This window comes from Halichoerus grypus, chromosome 7 (genome assembly GCF_964656455.1).
Source record: "Halichoerus grypus chromosome 7, mHalGry1.hap1.1, whole genome shotgun sequence".
Classification (NCBI taxonomy): domain Eukaryota; kingdom Metazoa; phylum Chordata; class Mammalia; order Carnivora; family Phocidae; genus Halichoerus; species Halichoerus grypus.
The window spans coordinates 55,068,637-55,081,222 of NC_135718.1; the positions used below are offsets into that span (position 1 = coordinate 55,068,637).

The 12,586-nt window shown below is 38.1% G+C and overlaps 1 protein-coding gene across 1 annotated transcript in view; it reads left to right on the forward strand.

Moving 5' to 3' along the window:
- The window catches only part of PPA1 (inorganic pyrophosphatase 1), a 34,594-nt gene extending 23,574 nt beyond the window's left edge, over positions 1 to 11,020 (forward strand). The window contains exons 7-11 of the mRNA XM_036122862.2: positions 2,365 to 2,492; positions 3,028 to 3,113; positions 8,898 to 8,967; positions 10,000 to 10,042; positions 10,665 to 11,020. Of these exons, the coding sequence (XP_035978755.1) occupies positions 2,365 to 2,492; positions 3,028 to 3,113; positions 8,898 to 8,967; positions 10,000 to 10,042; positions 10,665 to 10,696 (359 nt within the window). The 3' untranslated portion in view covers positions 10,697 to 11,020. The remainder of the gene's footprint in view (positions 1 to 2,364; positions 2,493 to 3,027; positions 3,114 to 8,897; positions 8,968 to 9,999; positions 10,043 to 10,664) is intronic.
- Positions 11,021 to 12,586: the final 1,566 nt, after the last annotated feature.

Genomic DNA, 12,586 nt, shown 5'->3' on the forward strand with positions numbered 1-12,586 from the left:
GCTGCCTGGCTGAGTAGGAAAGCCAAAACCCAGGAGGGAACGGCACAGAACTGGTGCTGTTTGGTAGGATCTTGATGTGGCATTAGGAGGCAGACCGCTCTGTAGCTCTGCAGACCACTGGCTTTGTCTTTGTGTACACAGCATGCAAGATGAGGAACAAAAGTTGACTGGGTTCTTTTTTTCCTACCTTTTCTTTTCTGCGTCTGGCGTTCAGGGTTCCCCAGTCTAGATCCAGCATACCTTTCAAGGTCCTCCAATTACAGAGTTGATCAGCTCCTATAGTTTTCCAGGCTGGGGTATAATACAAAAATACATTTGGTCTTTGTCTCTAGTTCCTGGTAGAGAACTTCCTGGAATTTCCTGATTTCCTGAGTGTTTCTGAGTGTATTTTGTTATTCATAATGAGCCTTTCTCGTCAAACCTGAGTTTATGCTAATGAGGTGACTTAGGTGGGGCTCCTAGCTAGCCTCAGATTGGGGCTGGTCATCAAAGACCAAGTGATTAGAGGGTAGGAATTTTCAGGCCCACCCACTGGCCTCTGGGACTGGGAGGGGAGACTGGAGATTGAGCTCTCCAAGCCTCTGGAATGATGACATTTGGAGCACTTATGAGTTGGTGAACACGTGGGAGGTGCCGAGAGAATGGCACACCCACCTGAGCGCACCTGGAAGCTCTGCACCACCCCCTACCGCCCCCAACACCTGCCCTGTGCATGTCTCCCATTTGGCTGTTCCTGAGTTGTATACTTTATAATAAACCAGTAAACATAAGTAAAGGGTTTTCCTGAGTTCTGGGAGTCATTCTAGCAAATTAAACCTGAGGAGGGAGTCCTGTGAGCCCTCGAGGCCACTGGTGTCTGAAGTGGGTCAGTCTTGTGGGACTGAGAGCCCTTTCACTTGTGGGAACTGAACGCTGGCCCCAGGTACAGGTCGTCAGTTGGATTGAATTGGACACCCAGTTGCTGTTGGTACCTGGAGAACTAGAGAGTTGGTTGTTGGTGTTGGAAAATGCCCACACTTGCATTTCAGATTTCTGGATTTTCAAATTTTGGCATCAGGTGACGTTTTGTGTTAATTATAAGTTCCTTGAAATTTATCAGGGTTTAAACATTTCCCAGTTCACTTCGTAAACTTTCAATACTTTTGGTGGTACTATGATAACAGAATGCATGATATTCTTTAACTGCACAGATTATAAATTAGACTTAAGCAAAGGTATTTTATAAAATTTAAATGCGCTTCTGTTGTTGAATGTACTCCTCCTTCCAATAATACTTTTCTTGGTTGGTTTTTTAACCCTTGTTTCTTCTGTTTGCTTGCATCAAACAGCAGCTTGAGGACTTTGAGGCTAGGCATTGTTGATAGCTATACAGAAACCTTGAAAAGTTTTAAAATATTTTAAATTTTAAAATTTTAATTTTTTAAACAAATTTTAAAAAAGATTTTTATTTATTTTGAGAGAGCCCACGTGACAGCCAGCACGAGTGGGGGGAGGGGCAGGGGAGAGAGAATCTCAAGCAGACTCCCTTGCTGAGCACAGAGCCCTACGAGGGGCTGAATCCCACGACCCTGCGACCATGACCTGAGCCGAAATCAAGAGTCAGACACTTAAAAAAAAAAGAGAGAGTCAGACACTTGAGGCGCCTGAGTAGCTCAGTCGGTTGGGTGTCTGTCTTTGGCACAGGTCGTGATCCTGGGGTCCTGGGATCGAGCCCCATGTTGGGCTCCCTGCTCAGTGGGGGAGCCTGCTTCTCCCTCTGCCTGCTGCTCTGCCTACTTGTGCGCTCACTCTCTGTCAAATAAATAAATAAAATCTTAAAAAAAAAAGTCAGACACTTAACTGACTGAGCCACCCAGATGCCCTGAAACGTTTTTTTAAACAGGACACTTTTCTGTTGGCCAGAACTAGAGCATTGTGATATAGAATGCCTATCCTATAGAGCGAGAAGTCTAGTCTCATTTCATATATCACCCATCAATGGATTTCAGTGCAATCCATTTTTCTTGTCTCTGGTAATTGGGGTGTGTACCTCTGAATATAGCCTCAGGCTGTCTTTTTTAGTATCTCCTGCCCTTCTCATAGACGTTACCCAACCTTGCCAAACTAGTTCTTTCATTATGTAGCCCCCAGTCATTTCTCCCTCCTCTCCTCCAATAGAAATTATTGTATTAATTGTTCCCTTAATAAAGTCATGGATGATTTCCTTTTCATGTGTATGTGCTCTCTTTTCAACAAGGTGGCTAGCTCTGTTATCTTTTACTTTCTTGATAATCCATTCCATAGCTCTCTCAAGGTATGTACTTGAAATTTTTATTGCATGAATAATTACATATGCATCTTACAATCTGCTTATTCTCTTCTTAGATATTAATGATGTCAAGCGGCTGAAACCTGGCTACCTGGAAGCTACTGTGGACTGGTTTAGAAGGTACAAGGTTCCTGAAGGAAAACCGGAAAACCAGTTTGCTTTCAATGCAGAATTTAAAGATAAGGTAATGCGTCATTTAGAAGTGTAGCTTTAATGGGGCGCCTGGGTGGCTCAGTCCTTGAGCGTCTGCCTTTGGCTCAGGTCATGATCCCACAGTCCTGGGATTGAGCCCCGCATTGGGCTCCCTGCATGCGGGAAGCCTGCTTCTCTCTCTCCCACTCCCCCTGCTTGTGTTCCCTCTCTCGCTGTGTCTCTCTCTGTCAAATAAATAAATAAAAAATCTTTAAAAAAAAAAAAAAAGAGAAGTGTAGCTTTAAGCCTGTTTGTATTGAAACTAATTTAACTAGATTGGGTTTTTTGTTGTTTTTTTTTTTTTAACTATATTGTTACCATTTAAAGACTATACAATCATAAAACAAATGTTTAAAGACATAAATAAGACAGCCTTGATATTGATTTATTCATTTAAATTTTCTCTTCCGTTTTTGACACAAGGAAGTGAATTCAGAAAAGACAAAGTTATCAGTCTTTGGGAAAATGTTGATAATAAGGAAAGAACACTTATCTGTCATTGTAATGCATATCTCTTCAAATTACAGGATTTTGCAATTGATATTATTAAAAGCACTCATGACCATTGGAGAGCATTAGTGACAAAGAAAACCGATGGAAAGGGAATCAGTTGGTAAGCAGTAACTCTTCTCTGCATGTTTAACACAAAAAGCAGACCAGTTTGCTCCAAAGGTTTTAATGACATAAGCACACTGTATCATTACATTCCCTTAGAAAAGAGAGAACTGGTTTTGTCAGTCAGTGCTAAAAGGAGTGGGAAGGTAGATATGTAAGCAACTGAAAAGTACTCATAAGATACTCTCTGAACAAGTACAAACTAAAACTATAAAGGGGGCAGTGAGATCAGAGCTTTGTGAGGGTAACTGGAAAGGCTTCCTAACATCGGGGTGCTCAGAATGTAGTGAGTAAAATAATTTTGAGTGCAAGAGTTTTTCTCTGATATAAATATAGAAGATGCATTGCAGCTTAACCAGTATCTACCATGCACACAAAATTTATTACTGCTAATAATTATAGCTTATATTTATCGAGCAGTTAAATATTTGCCAAGCATGTAACAGAGATGCAGGGCGGTTGCCTGGGTGGCTCAGTCGGTTAAACGGCCAACTCTGGATTTCTGCTCAGGTCATGATCTTGGGGTGGTGAGATTGAGCCCTGCATCAGGCTCTGCACTCAGCAGGGAAACAAACAGAAGAAAAAGTGAGCACTTATACATTTGTGTGAAAATGTACAATACTGTTTTCCTGAAAGTTTGATATTGAAGAAGAAAGTCAAATCACTCAGTCCTTTAGAGTTTGGTAGACCCAAACATGTATTAGTTTATAACAAAGTATTACGGATGAATGGTTTTGGACCCACTGGCTGTTTAGGAAGAAAACAGGCTAGATCCCTATCTGGCTCCATATACTCCTTGCCAGAGATGCACCCTGGCAACCATCACCATGTTCTGGCTGTTCTGTTTTGTTTTTAAGAGGTGCTGTGACCAGGCAGGTGCTCTAGGAGCACCCCTCAGAAGCAGCTCAGCACATTTTCTTACAGTTAGCTTCTCTACACCCTTATGTTAATTGGGTGCAGTCTGTTGGTGTTTGAGTTTACAGCCTTTGTCTTACATCAGTATTTAATGCCAGACACATAAATTTTGATGTGAAAAATTCTAGAAAAAGTAGAAGTGAATTTCTTTTTTTTTTTTTTTTTTTTAAGATTTTATTTATTTGAGAAAGAGCATGAGCAGAGGGAGAAGCAGGCTCCCCCCTGAGCAGGGAAGCCCGACAAGGGGCTCCATCCCAGGACCCTGAGATCCATCTCCTGAGCCAAAAGTGGCCCGCTTAACTGACTGAGCCACCCAGGCGCCCCTAAGTGAATTTCTTTATTAGCAGGGAAGGCCTTTCCAAACAGAGCACAAACTCAAAATCCATACAAGAAAGGTTTACTTGTGATATTTTTATGTATCAGGAGACAATTTTTCCCCGTTCTTTTTTTTTTTTTTTTAAACAAAATACAATGAAGAGCTAAATTCTTTAATATATAAACAGCTTGTTCAAGTTGGTAAGATAAAGATTAACAACTCAATAGATGGAGAAAAAAGGTAGGAGAAGGAAATTTACATAAAAGAAGCTGCATAGTCTCACTCATAATTTAAAATGCAATTCAGCAAGATAATGATATCACCCATTACATTTGCAAACATTAAAAAAAAATCAGATGATAGCGAGGGATACCAAGAACATACATATGTAGCTGTTGAGCGTATAAATGGGTATACCTTTGTGAAGGGCAATTTGACAGGATCCAGTAGAAAAATTAAAATTGCATGTATTTCTTCACACCACCACTGCTAGGAATATATCCACAGTTCACCAAGATCCATGTATAAGGATGTTCATTATGTCATTTATAATAGCAAAATGTTAGGAAAAAAATGTAATGGTTAAGTACATCTATATACTAGAACATGTGCCAGTGTATGTATGGCACATTAAAAGATTATCTATATATATTGATATGGAATGATACCCAAAATAAAGGGAGAAAAGCAAAGTTCCTAGTAGTATATTTAATATGATCCTATTTATGCAAGATAAACACCCCCACACACACACATAATACCAGCATCTATGTATTTATATCTAAATTTTTTTGGGAGGGGGGAAGAACTATAAATTATAATTGCCTTTGAAGACAACCATCTGGAGAGGAGAGGAAGGCTTTCATTTTATGACTTTCTGAATTTTCTAACTATATATATGTGTGTGTGTGTGTATTATATTCATTTTTTTAAATGTCAAAAGTTACCTGGGCAGTAAGATTTTTTTCTGAGTATGGGAAAACCCTAATGTATAAAAATAATTCTCAGGCATCTTCTGTTCTGTGAGTCAGGATAATGTCCTATAAAGTGAAAACACTGTCTTTCCACAAACAGAAGAAAAAGTGAGCAGTTATACATTTGTGTGAAAATGCACAATCATAAGACATTGCTTTTAAGTTCTCAATTTTTGTGGTGTCTTATTTCTATAGAAATGACCTTAATGCATGTTAAGTAACAGATAACTGCAGATATTTCCTTTTTCATTTTAGTAGACTATTTCTTATCATACCCATGTTATGCTAGTACTATAATAATTAATATATAGGAAATTTTGAACTATGGATAAACAAAAACAAAGCCTATATTTTTAAAAAATCCTCCTTATCAGTTTTTCCATAGATATTCCTATTAACATTTAGAGTGTTTTGTTTTTTTTTTTACAGTCCTCGTGTGTATGTGTAATACTTTAAAAAATAATTAGGATTATATTGCATGTATAATTTGTCTTATGATTTTTAATTTTTTAATTTATTTTTTAAAAAGATTTTTATTTATTTATTTGACAGAGAGAGAGAGCACAAGCAGGGGGAACGGCAGGCAGAGGGAGGGGGAGAAGCAGGCTCCCCGCTGAGCAGAGAGCCCGACTCAGGGCTTGATCCCAGGACGCTGGGATCATGACCTGAGCCAAAGGCAGATGCTTAACCTACTGAGCCACCAGGTGCCCCATGTTTTACGATTTTTTAAACATTTAACACTATAAGTATTTCCTCATATCATTAAAAATATTTTTATAATATTATGTAACATTCCATCTCTGTATAATATCCCACCTCCTAGATACACCATTTTTAATCATCCCCATTGCTGGACATTTTGGTTACTTTCAGCTTTTCATTCTTATCAATGGTGAGATGGCATATATTGAACATTTATAGATCATTGTTTAAATCTGTTTGAATCTGAGAGGTAGAACTTCTCTATCAAAGCACATGGACTTTTTAAAAGGTTTGGACACAGTTTATCAGCGTATTTTCCAGAAATGTTTCTCCAAGAACCAAGTGTTGCTCCCACTAGGACAGTTTATCTCAGATGCTTCACCAGCACTGACAGGAACTGATAGGATTTTTTGCTTTTGTCTAATTTGGAAAGATAGGTTTCTCATTTTAATTTGCATTGCTTAGTTATTTCAGTGAGAATTACAGGGCATTCAGTCTTAGATTTCTAAATTTGAACTTGCTTAGGTACTTGAATAAAATTGGCAACAAGAATAACTATACCTTGGCAAAATAAAGAGAATATTTAATATAGGTGAGAAAGCTTTCCACTGAATCAAACTTGAATTTCATCTGATCTACCATCTTCAACTTTCAAAAAATTATTTTTCATTGGGGTATAATTGACATAATATTATGTTAGTTTCAGGTATATAGTGTAATGATTCGATATTTGTATTTATTGCAAAATGATCACCATTAAGTCCAATTAACATCCATCACCACACAGTTACAACATTTTTTTTCTTGATATGAGAACTTTCAAGATCCACTTTCCTAGCTAGTTTCAAATATGCAATATGGTATTATTAACTATAGTTACCGTGCTTGTACATTACATACACATGACTTAGTTGTAACTGAAAATTGGTACCTTTGACCGCCTTCACCATCCACCCTTCACCTCACCTCAGGTAACCACCAATATGTTCTCTATATCCATGAACTTGGTTTTGTTTTGTTTTGTTTTTTTAGATTCCATATATAAGTGAGATCATATGATACTTCTCTTTTTCTGTGTGACTTACTTCATTTAGCATAATGCCCTCAAGTTCCAGCTATGTTGTCACAAATGGCAAGATTTCATTCTCTTTCATGGCTAATATTCCATTGTGTATATATACTACATTTACTACATTTCTTTATCCATTCATTCATTGGTGGATCTTTAGGTTGTGTCCATGTCTTGTTGTAAATCAGGCTGCAGTGAACATGAGGGTGCATATATGTTTTCTATTTCATGTTTTTGCTTTCTTCAGGTAAATACTTGAAGTGGAATTGCTGGATCATAGGGTAGTTCTTTTTTTAATTTTTTGAGGACCCTTCCTACTGTTTTCTGTAGTGGCTGCTCCAATTTGCATTTCCACCAACAGTGCACAAGGGCTTCATTGTTTTCTACATCCTACTGACATTTGTTATTTCTTACCTTGTTGATAATAGCCATTCTAACAGGTGTGAGGTGACATCTCACCGTGGTTTTGATTTGCATTTCCCTGATGATGAGTGATGTTGATCACCTTTTCATGTACCTGTTGGTCATCTGTATGTCTTCTTTGGAAAATTTCCTATCCAATCCTCTTACCCATTTTTTAATCAGATTGTTTGTTTGCTATTGTTGTATGAGTTCTTTATATATTTTAGATCTTAACCCCTTATCAGATATATGCTTTGCAGATATTTTCTCCCATTTAGTAGGTTGTCTTTTCATTTTGTTGATGATTCCCTTTGCTGTGTTTTTTAGTTTGATATGGTCCCACTTGTTTATTTTTGCTTTTGCCTTTGCCTTTTGGATAAATCCAAAAATTTATCCCCAAGACTGATGTCAAGGAGCTTACTGCCTATGTTTTCTTCTAGGAGTTTTATGGTTTCAGGTCTTATATTCAAGTCTCACCTATTTTGATTTAATATTTGTGTATGATGTAAGATAGTGGTCCAGTTTCATTCTTTTGCGTTTGGCTGTCCAGTTTTTCCAACACCGTTTATTGAAGAGACTGTCCTTTTCTCATTGTATATTCTTGGCTTCTTTATCGTAAATTAATTGACCTTATATGAATGGGTTTTATTTCTGGGCTCTCTATCCTGTTCCTTTGATCTGTATATCTGTTTTTATGCCAATACCATACTGTTCTGATTACTGTGGCGTGAAATCAGGAAGTATGAGGCCTCCAGCTTTGCTTTTATTTCTCAAAATTGTTTTGGCTATTCAGGGTCTTTTGTGGCTTCACACAAATTTTAGGTTTGTCCTGTTTCTGTGAAAAAATGCCACTGAATTTTGATAGGGATTGCGTTGAATCTGTGGATTGCTTTGGGTAGTATGAATATTTTGACCATATTAATTCTTCCAGCCCATGACCATGGACTATCTTTCCATTTATTTGTGTCTTCCTCAATCTCTTTTTATTAGTGTCTTATAGTTTTCAGTGTATACATCTTTCCCACCCAAATTGGGGTGCCTGGCTGGCTGGCTCAGAGCATGTGGCTCTTCATCTCGGGGTCGTGAATTTGAGCATGGGGCTCCATGTTGGACATGGAGATTACTTTAAAAAAAAATTTATTCCTAGGTATTTTCTTTTTGATGTAACTGTAAATGTTATTGTTTTCTTTAATTTTTCTTTCTGATAGTTTATTATTAGTGTATGGAAAATACAACAGATTTTTGTATATATTGATTTTGTATCCTACAACTTGAGTAAACTTGAGATTCAAGTAAACCAAACTTGAATCTCATCTGGCCTACCATCTCTATCTGTTGCTTTTTAACTATGAAGAGACAAGTTTTGTTACTGTGACTCATGACTACTTTTGTTTTATTTAATAGCATGAATACTACAGTGTCTGAGAGCCCCTTCAAGTGTGATCCCGATGCTGCCAAAGCTATTGTGGATGCTGTATGTAAAAGTTTTCCTTGAAAAAGAACATACTTGGTGGCTAAAAAAAAAATGATGCCAATGGGGAGGGAAAGTACTTCTTTCAACAAATATTGGAGTTCCCCTATGCATGTTATTGTGTGAAGTCTTGAAATTACAAACCATGAACACACACAAGTGGACATTTGACTGAAGGGAGAAGCTGAGAAGGGTCCTAGTCAACTCTAAATGGGAAAATAGTACAATTGTAACTATCAAAATGATTCCAGAAGGTAGCGACTAATCCAAATCCCGTGTGCCTATCGTAAGCCCTTCTTCCAAAAGAATTAATGGGAACTTACTTGACTTGGTTATAGCAAGGACTAAGAAAGTGGTCAGGTTTCAGGCACCATGCAGGAGTGGTTCATAACCCCTAGAAAAGACTTTCTTGTGAGGTAGTAAACTATTCATGAAAGAAATAATTTTGCCTTTGTATTATTTTTAATTATTTGATTTGGGTTAACCAAAAGACTGAAATAGATAATCTTATTCTCATTTACTATATTAAATAAGGAAAAGAAAATGAAGTCTGACTTTTTATTGCCTTGTAAGTGAGGTGTAGTCCAAGGAAAAAGAATAATTTAACAATGAAGCCAGTACATTTAAATTTATCTTTATATATGAATCCTGACAAAGTTGAGGTGAATAAGAAAAGTTGGAAGGGAAAAACCACTGGTTAACAATCATAACTTTTCAATGAGAACACTCTGCCTACTTTTTATGTATATGTGTGTGTATATATAAATTCATTATATATGCATCAATCAGTTATTTTAAACAACATTTCTTTTTATTTATCCTCCTGTGTGCAATCAAAAGCTAAGGGCCTGAATTTGTTTTTTGGCAGTAAAGTGAACCTTGCCTTGTTCCTATATATTATAAATTATTTTTAGAACCTAAAAATTGGGGAAGTTACCATCTGTTCATATTCTTTTAAGATTTTTGTGTTGGTATACTTTTTTAGATTATTTTTTTTCTGGAATTAGACTAATACATTTTAATATTTTATTTTAGTTACCACCACCATGCGAATCTGCCTGCACAGTACCAACAGATGGTAAGATCTATATTCTAGTAAAATTACACTAAACATTGTGTGTATGTGTGGGAAAATTATAGCTGTATCTACAGATTTATCTTACAAAACACATCCACAGAGAAAGAGAAGGAAGGGAAGAAGAAACATTTTTAGAGTTCCATAATGTCTGTGGGAAGAAAGATGGCTGTTAACGCCACCCTTCAGGCCAACCCCCATCACAGCAGTTTCCAAACCATGACCCGCTCTTCTCCTCTGGGTTCCGGGTAGATGCCTCATGGATGGTGGAGCAGGTGGGGCTCTGGATCCCCCCTCTGGCCACCAGCTGCTTCACCCAGAAAACAGCTTTCTCTGCCTTTACATTTAGAATTCTCTGTAAGGTTCTTCTGGTGAGAATCACATGTTTATTGATTAGTATCAAGAGTGAGAAAGCCCAGAAGAAAACACTGTGATAAATTATCTGTTTTTGCTGTAGTGAAACTTCAGGTGTAAGTTTGTTTTAAGGTAATCTATGGTAGGATACATTAAAGCAAGTATGGTATTCTTTGTTATATTTTGGGTATATCTTGATTCTTTTTTTATTATTTTTAATTTTGATTCTTAATAAGAGATTCTAATTTGGTTTTCTTTTCTCTGAATGCAGTGGATAAGTGGTTCCATCACCAGAAAAACTAATGAATATTCTGTGGAATACAAGCTGATGTTGCTGTATCTTATTCATCTGGAGTATTAGATGCAAAAGTAGTAGCTTTTCAAAGCTTTAAATTCATAGAACTAATCTAACTAAAGCAAATTCTGCTGCGACCAGTATATCCAGAATGTTCTGCATCTAAAAGCATTTTTCATATCTCAACTAAGATAACTGTTAGTACATGTTTCAATATCAAAGCAGTTGTTGTAATTTGGAAATCATTTGTGAATAAATGTGCAAGACGAATGCATGTTGGATGTATATGTTTACCATGTGTTAGAAAATAAAATTATTTTGCTGAAACTTCATTTATAATATTTTTACTTTACTCTGAAGCCTGACGTTACCAAGTGGGCATGGGTGCTGTTTGGTGTTTGTTTTCTATCAATGATCTTATAATTCAATTTCATAATTATTAGACTAAAACTGACTTTATTTTTAGGAACCCAAGAATGAAATCCCTTATGTTTAAAGTAGTCTTGATGCTATATTCTTACTAATTCCTAGCTCATGCTCTCTCTCGTTCTCTCTCTCTCTCTCAAATAAGTAAAATCTTTAAAAAAAATTTTTTTTTATTTATTTGAGAGAGCAAGAGAGTACAAGTGGGGGGAGGGGCAGAGGGAGAGGGAGAGGCAGACTCCCTGCTGAGCAGGGAGCCCGATGCAGGGCTTGAGATCATGACCTGAGCTGAAGGCATACGCTTAACTGACTGAGCCACCCAGGTGCCCCAAAACACTGAACAGTGCTAACAACACATCCCGTGTTGTCCATGGGTCCGTAGGCTTTGTTTTGTTTTTCCAGTCTATTTTCTCTCTGTTTCAGACTGGGTGAGTTGTGTTGTTCTGTCCTAGAGTTCATGGAGCCTGTCCTCTGTCATCTCCACGTTCACAGTGAACCTACCCAGCAGGTGTTGTTATTATGGAACTGTTAAGTTACTGTATTATTAGTTCTATAGTTTCCATTCGGTTCTTTCTTATAATTTCTATTTCTTTGCCGAGGTTTTCTATTTTTTAATTTATTTCAAGGGAATTTCTAATTGACAGTCTTAACTGCAGTTTTAAGATGGCTGCTTTAAAATCCTTGTCAAGATCATCACTGTTGGCGTCCATTACCTTTTTTCACTCAAGTTGTGATTTTCTTCGTTCACAGTATGATGGGTTAGTTGTGTCCTAGACATTTTGTCTATTATGGTCCTATGTAAATCCTGTATTTTAGCAGGCATCCCCACTGAGGGCTAGTGCATGGGGCTCGGCTTACTTTGTGGACCGTGGTTTCAATGGTGGTTTAATTTTCAGCACTTTGCACTGTTACTCTGGTATGTTTGGTTTTCTCTAGTGCCTTTGGGGCTTCTGTTGGTTCCTGCAGGTGCTGCCTCAAGGTGCTGGTGGGCATCTCTCGGTGGGGGGAGGGTGTGTGGGTCCCCCAACTGGTCCTCCCAGCCCACCCTACTGAGCTAGTGCCCTGGGTGGGAGAGGAGAGTCTTGCTTTAGGCTGCAGGGATAAAGAAAGAGGCTTCCTGGACTAGTCCACCTGCAATAGCTAGGTTTCTCCCTCGGGCTCAGCCCGCCCACCCACCCAGGAAACTCTAGGGGGAAAGAGGGAGTCTGTCTGGAAGGAGAATACCTCCCTGGTGGCTTATTCCTGGCTGGACTCCCAGTGATCCCCCTTGTCAGCTGGTGTCATGCCACCAGACAGACTCCCATTCTCTAAGGGGGAGGAATGAGCCTATCTGGGCTGCCTTCCATTGCTAGGTCAAGGGTTGGGAAGGACTCTCCCATGGGTGGTAGGACACACATGCCCCTGCCACTGTTCTGCTCTCTGGTCCTGGTCCCAAACCAGCTTGCCTCCTTGATCACCTTTCAGAGTTTTCCTTT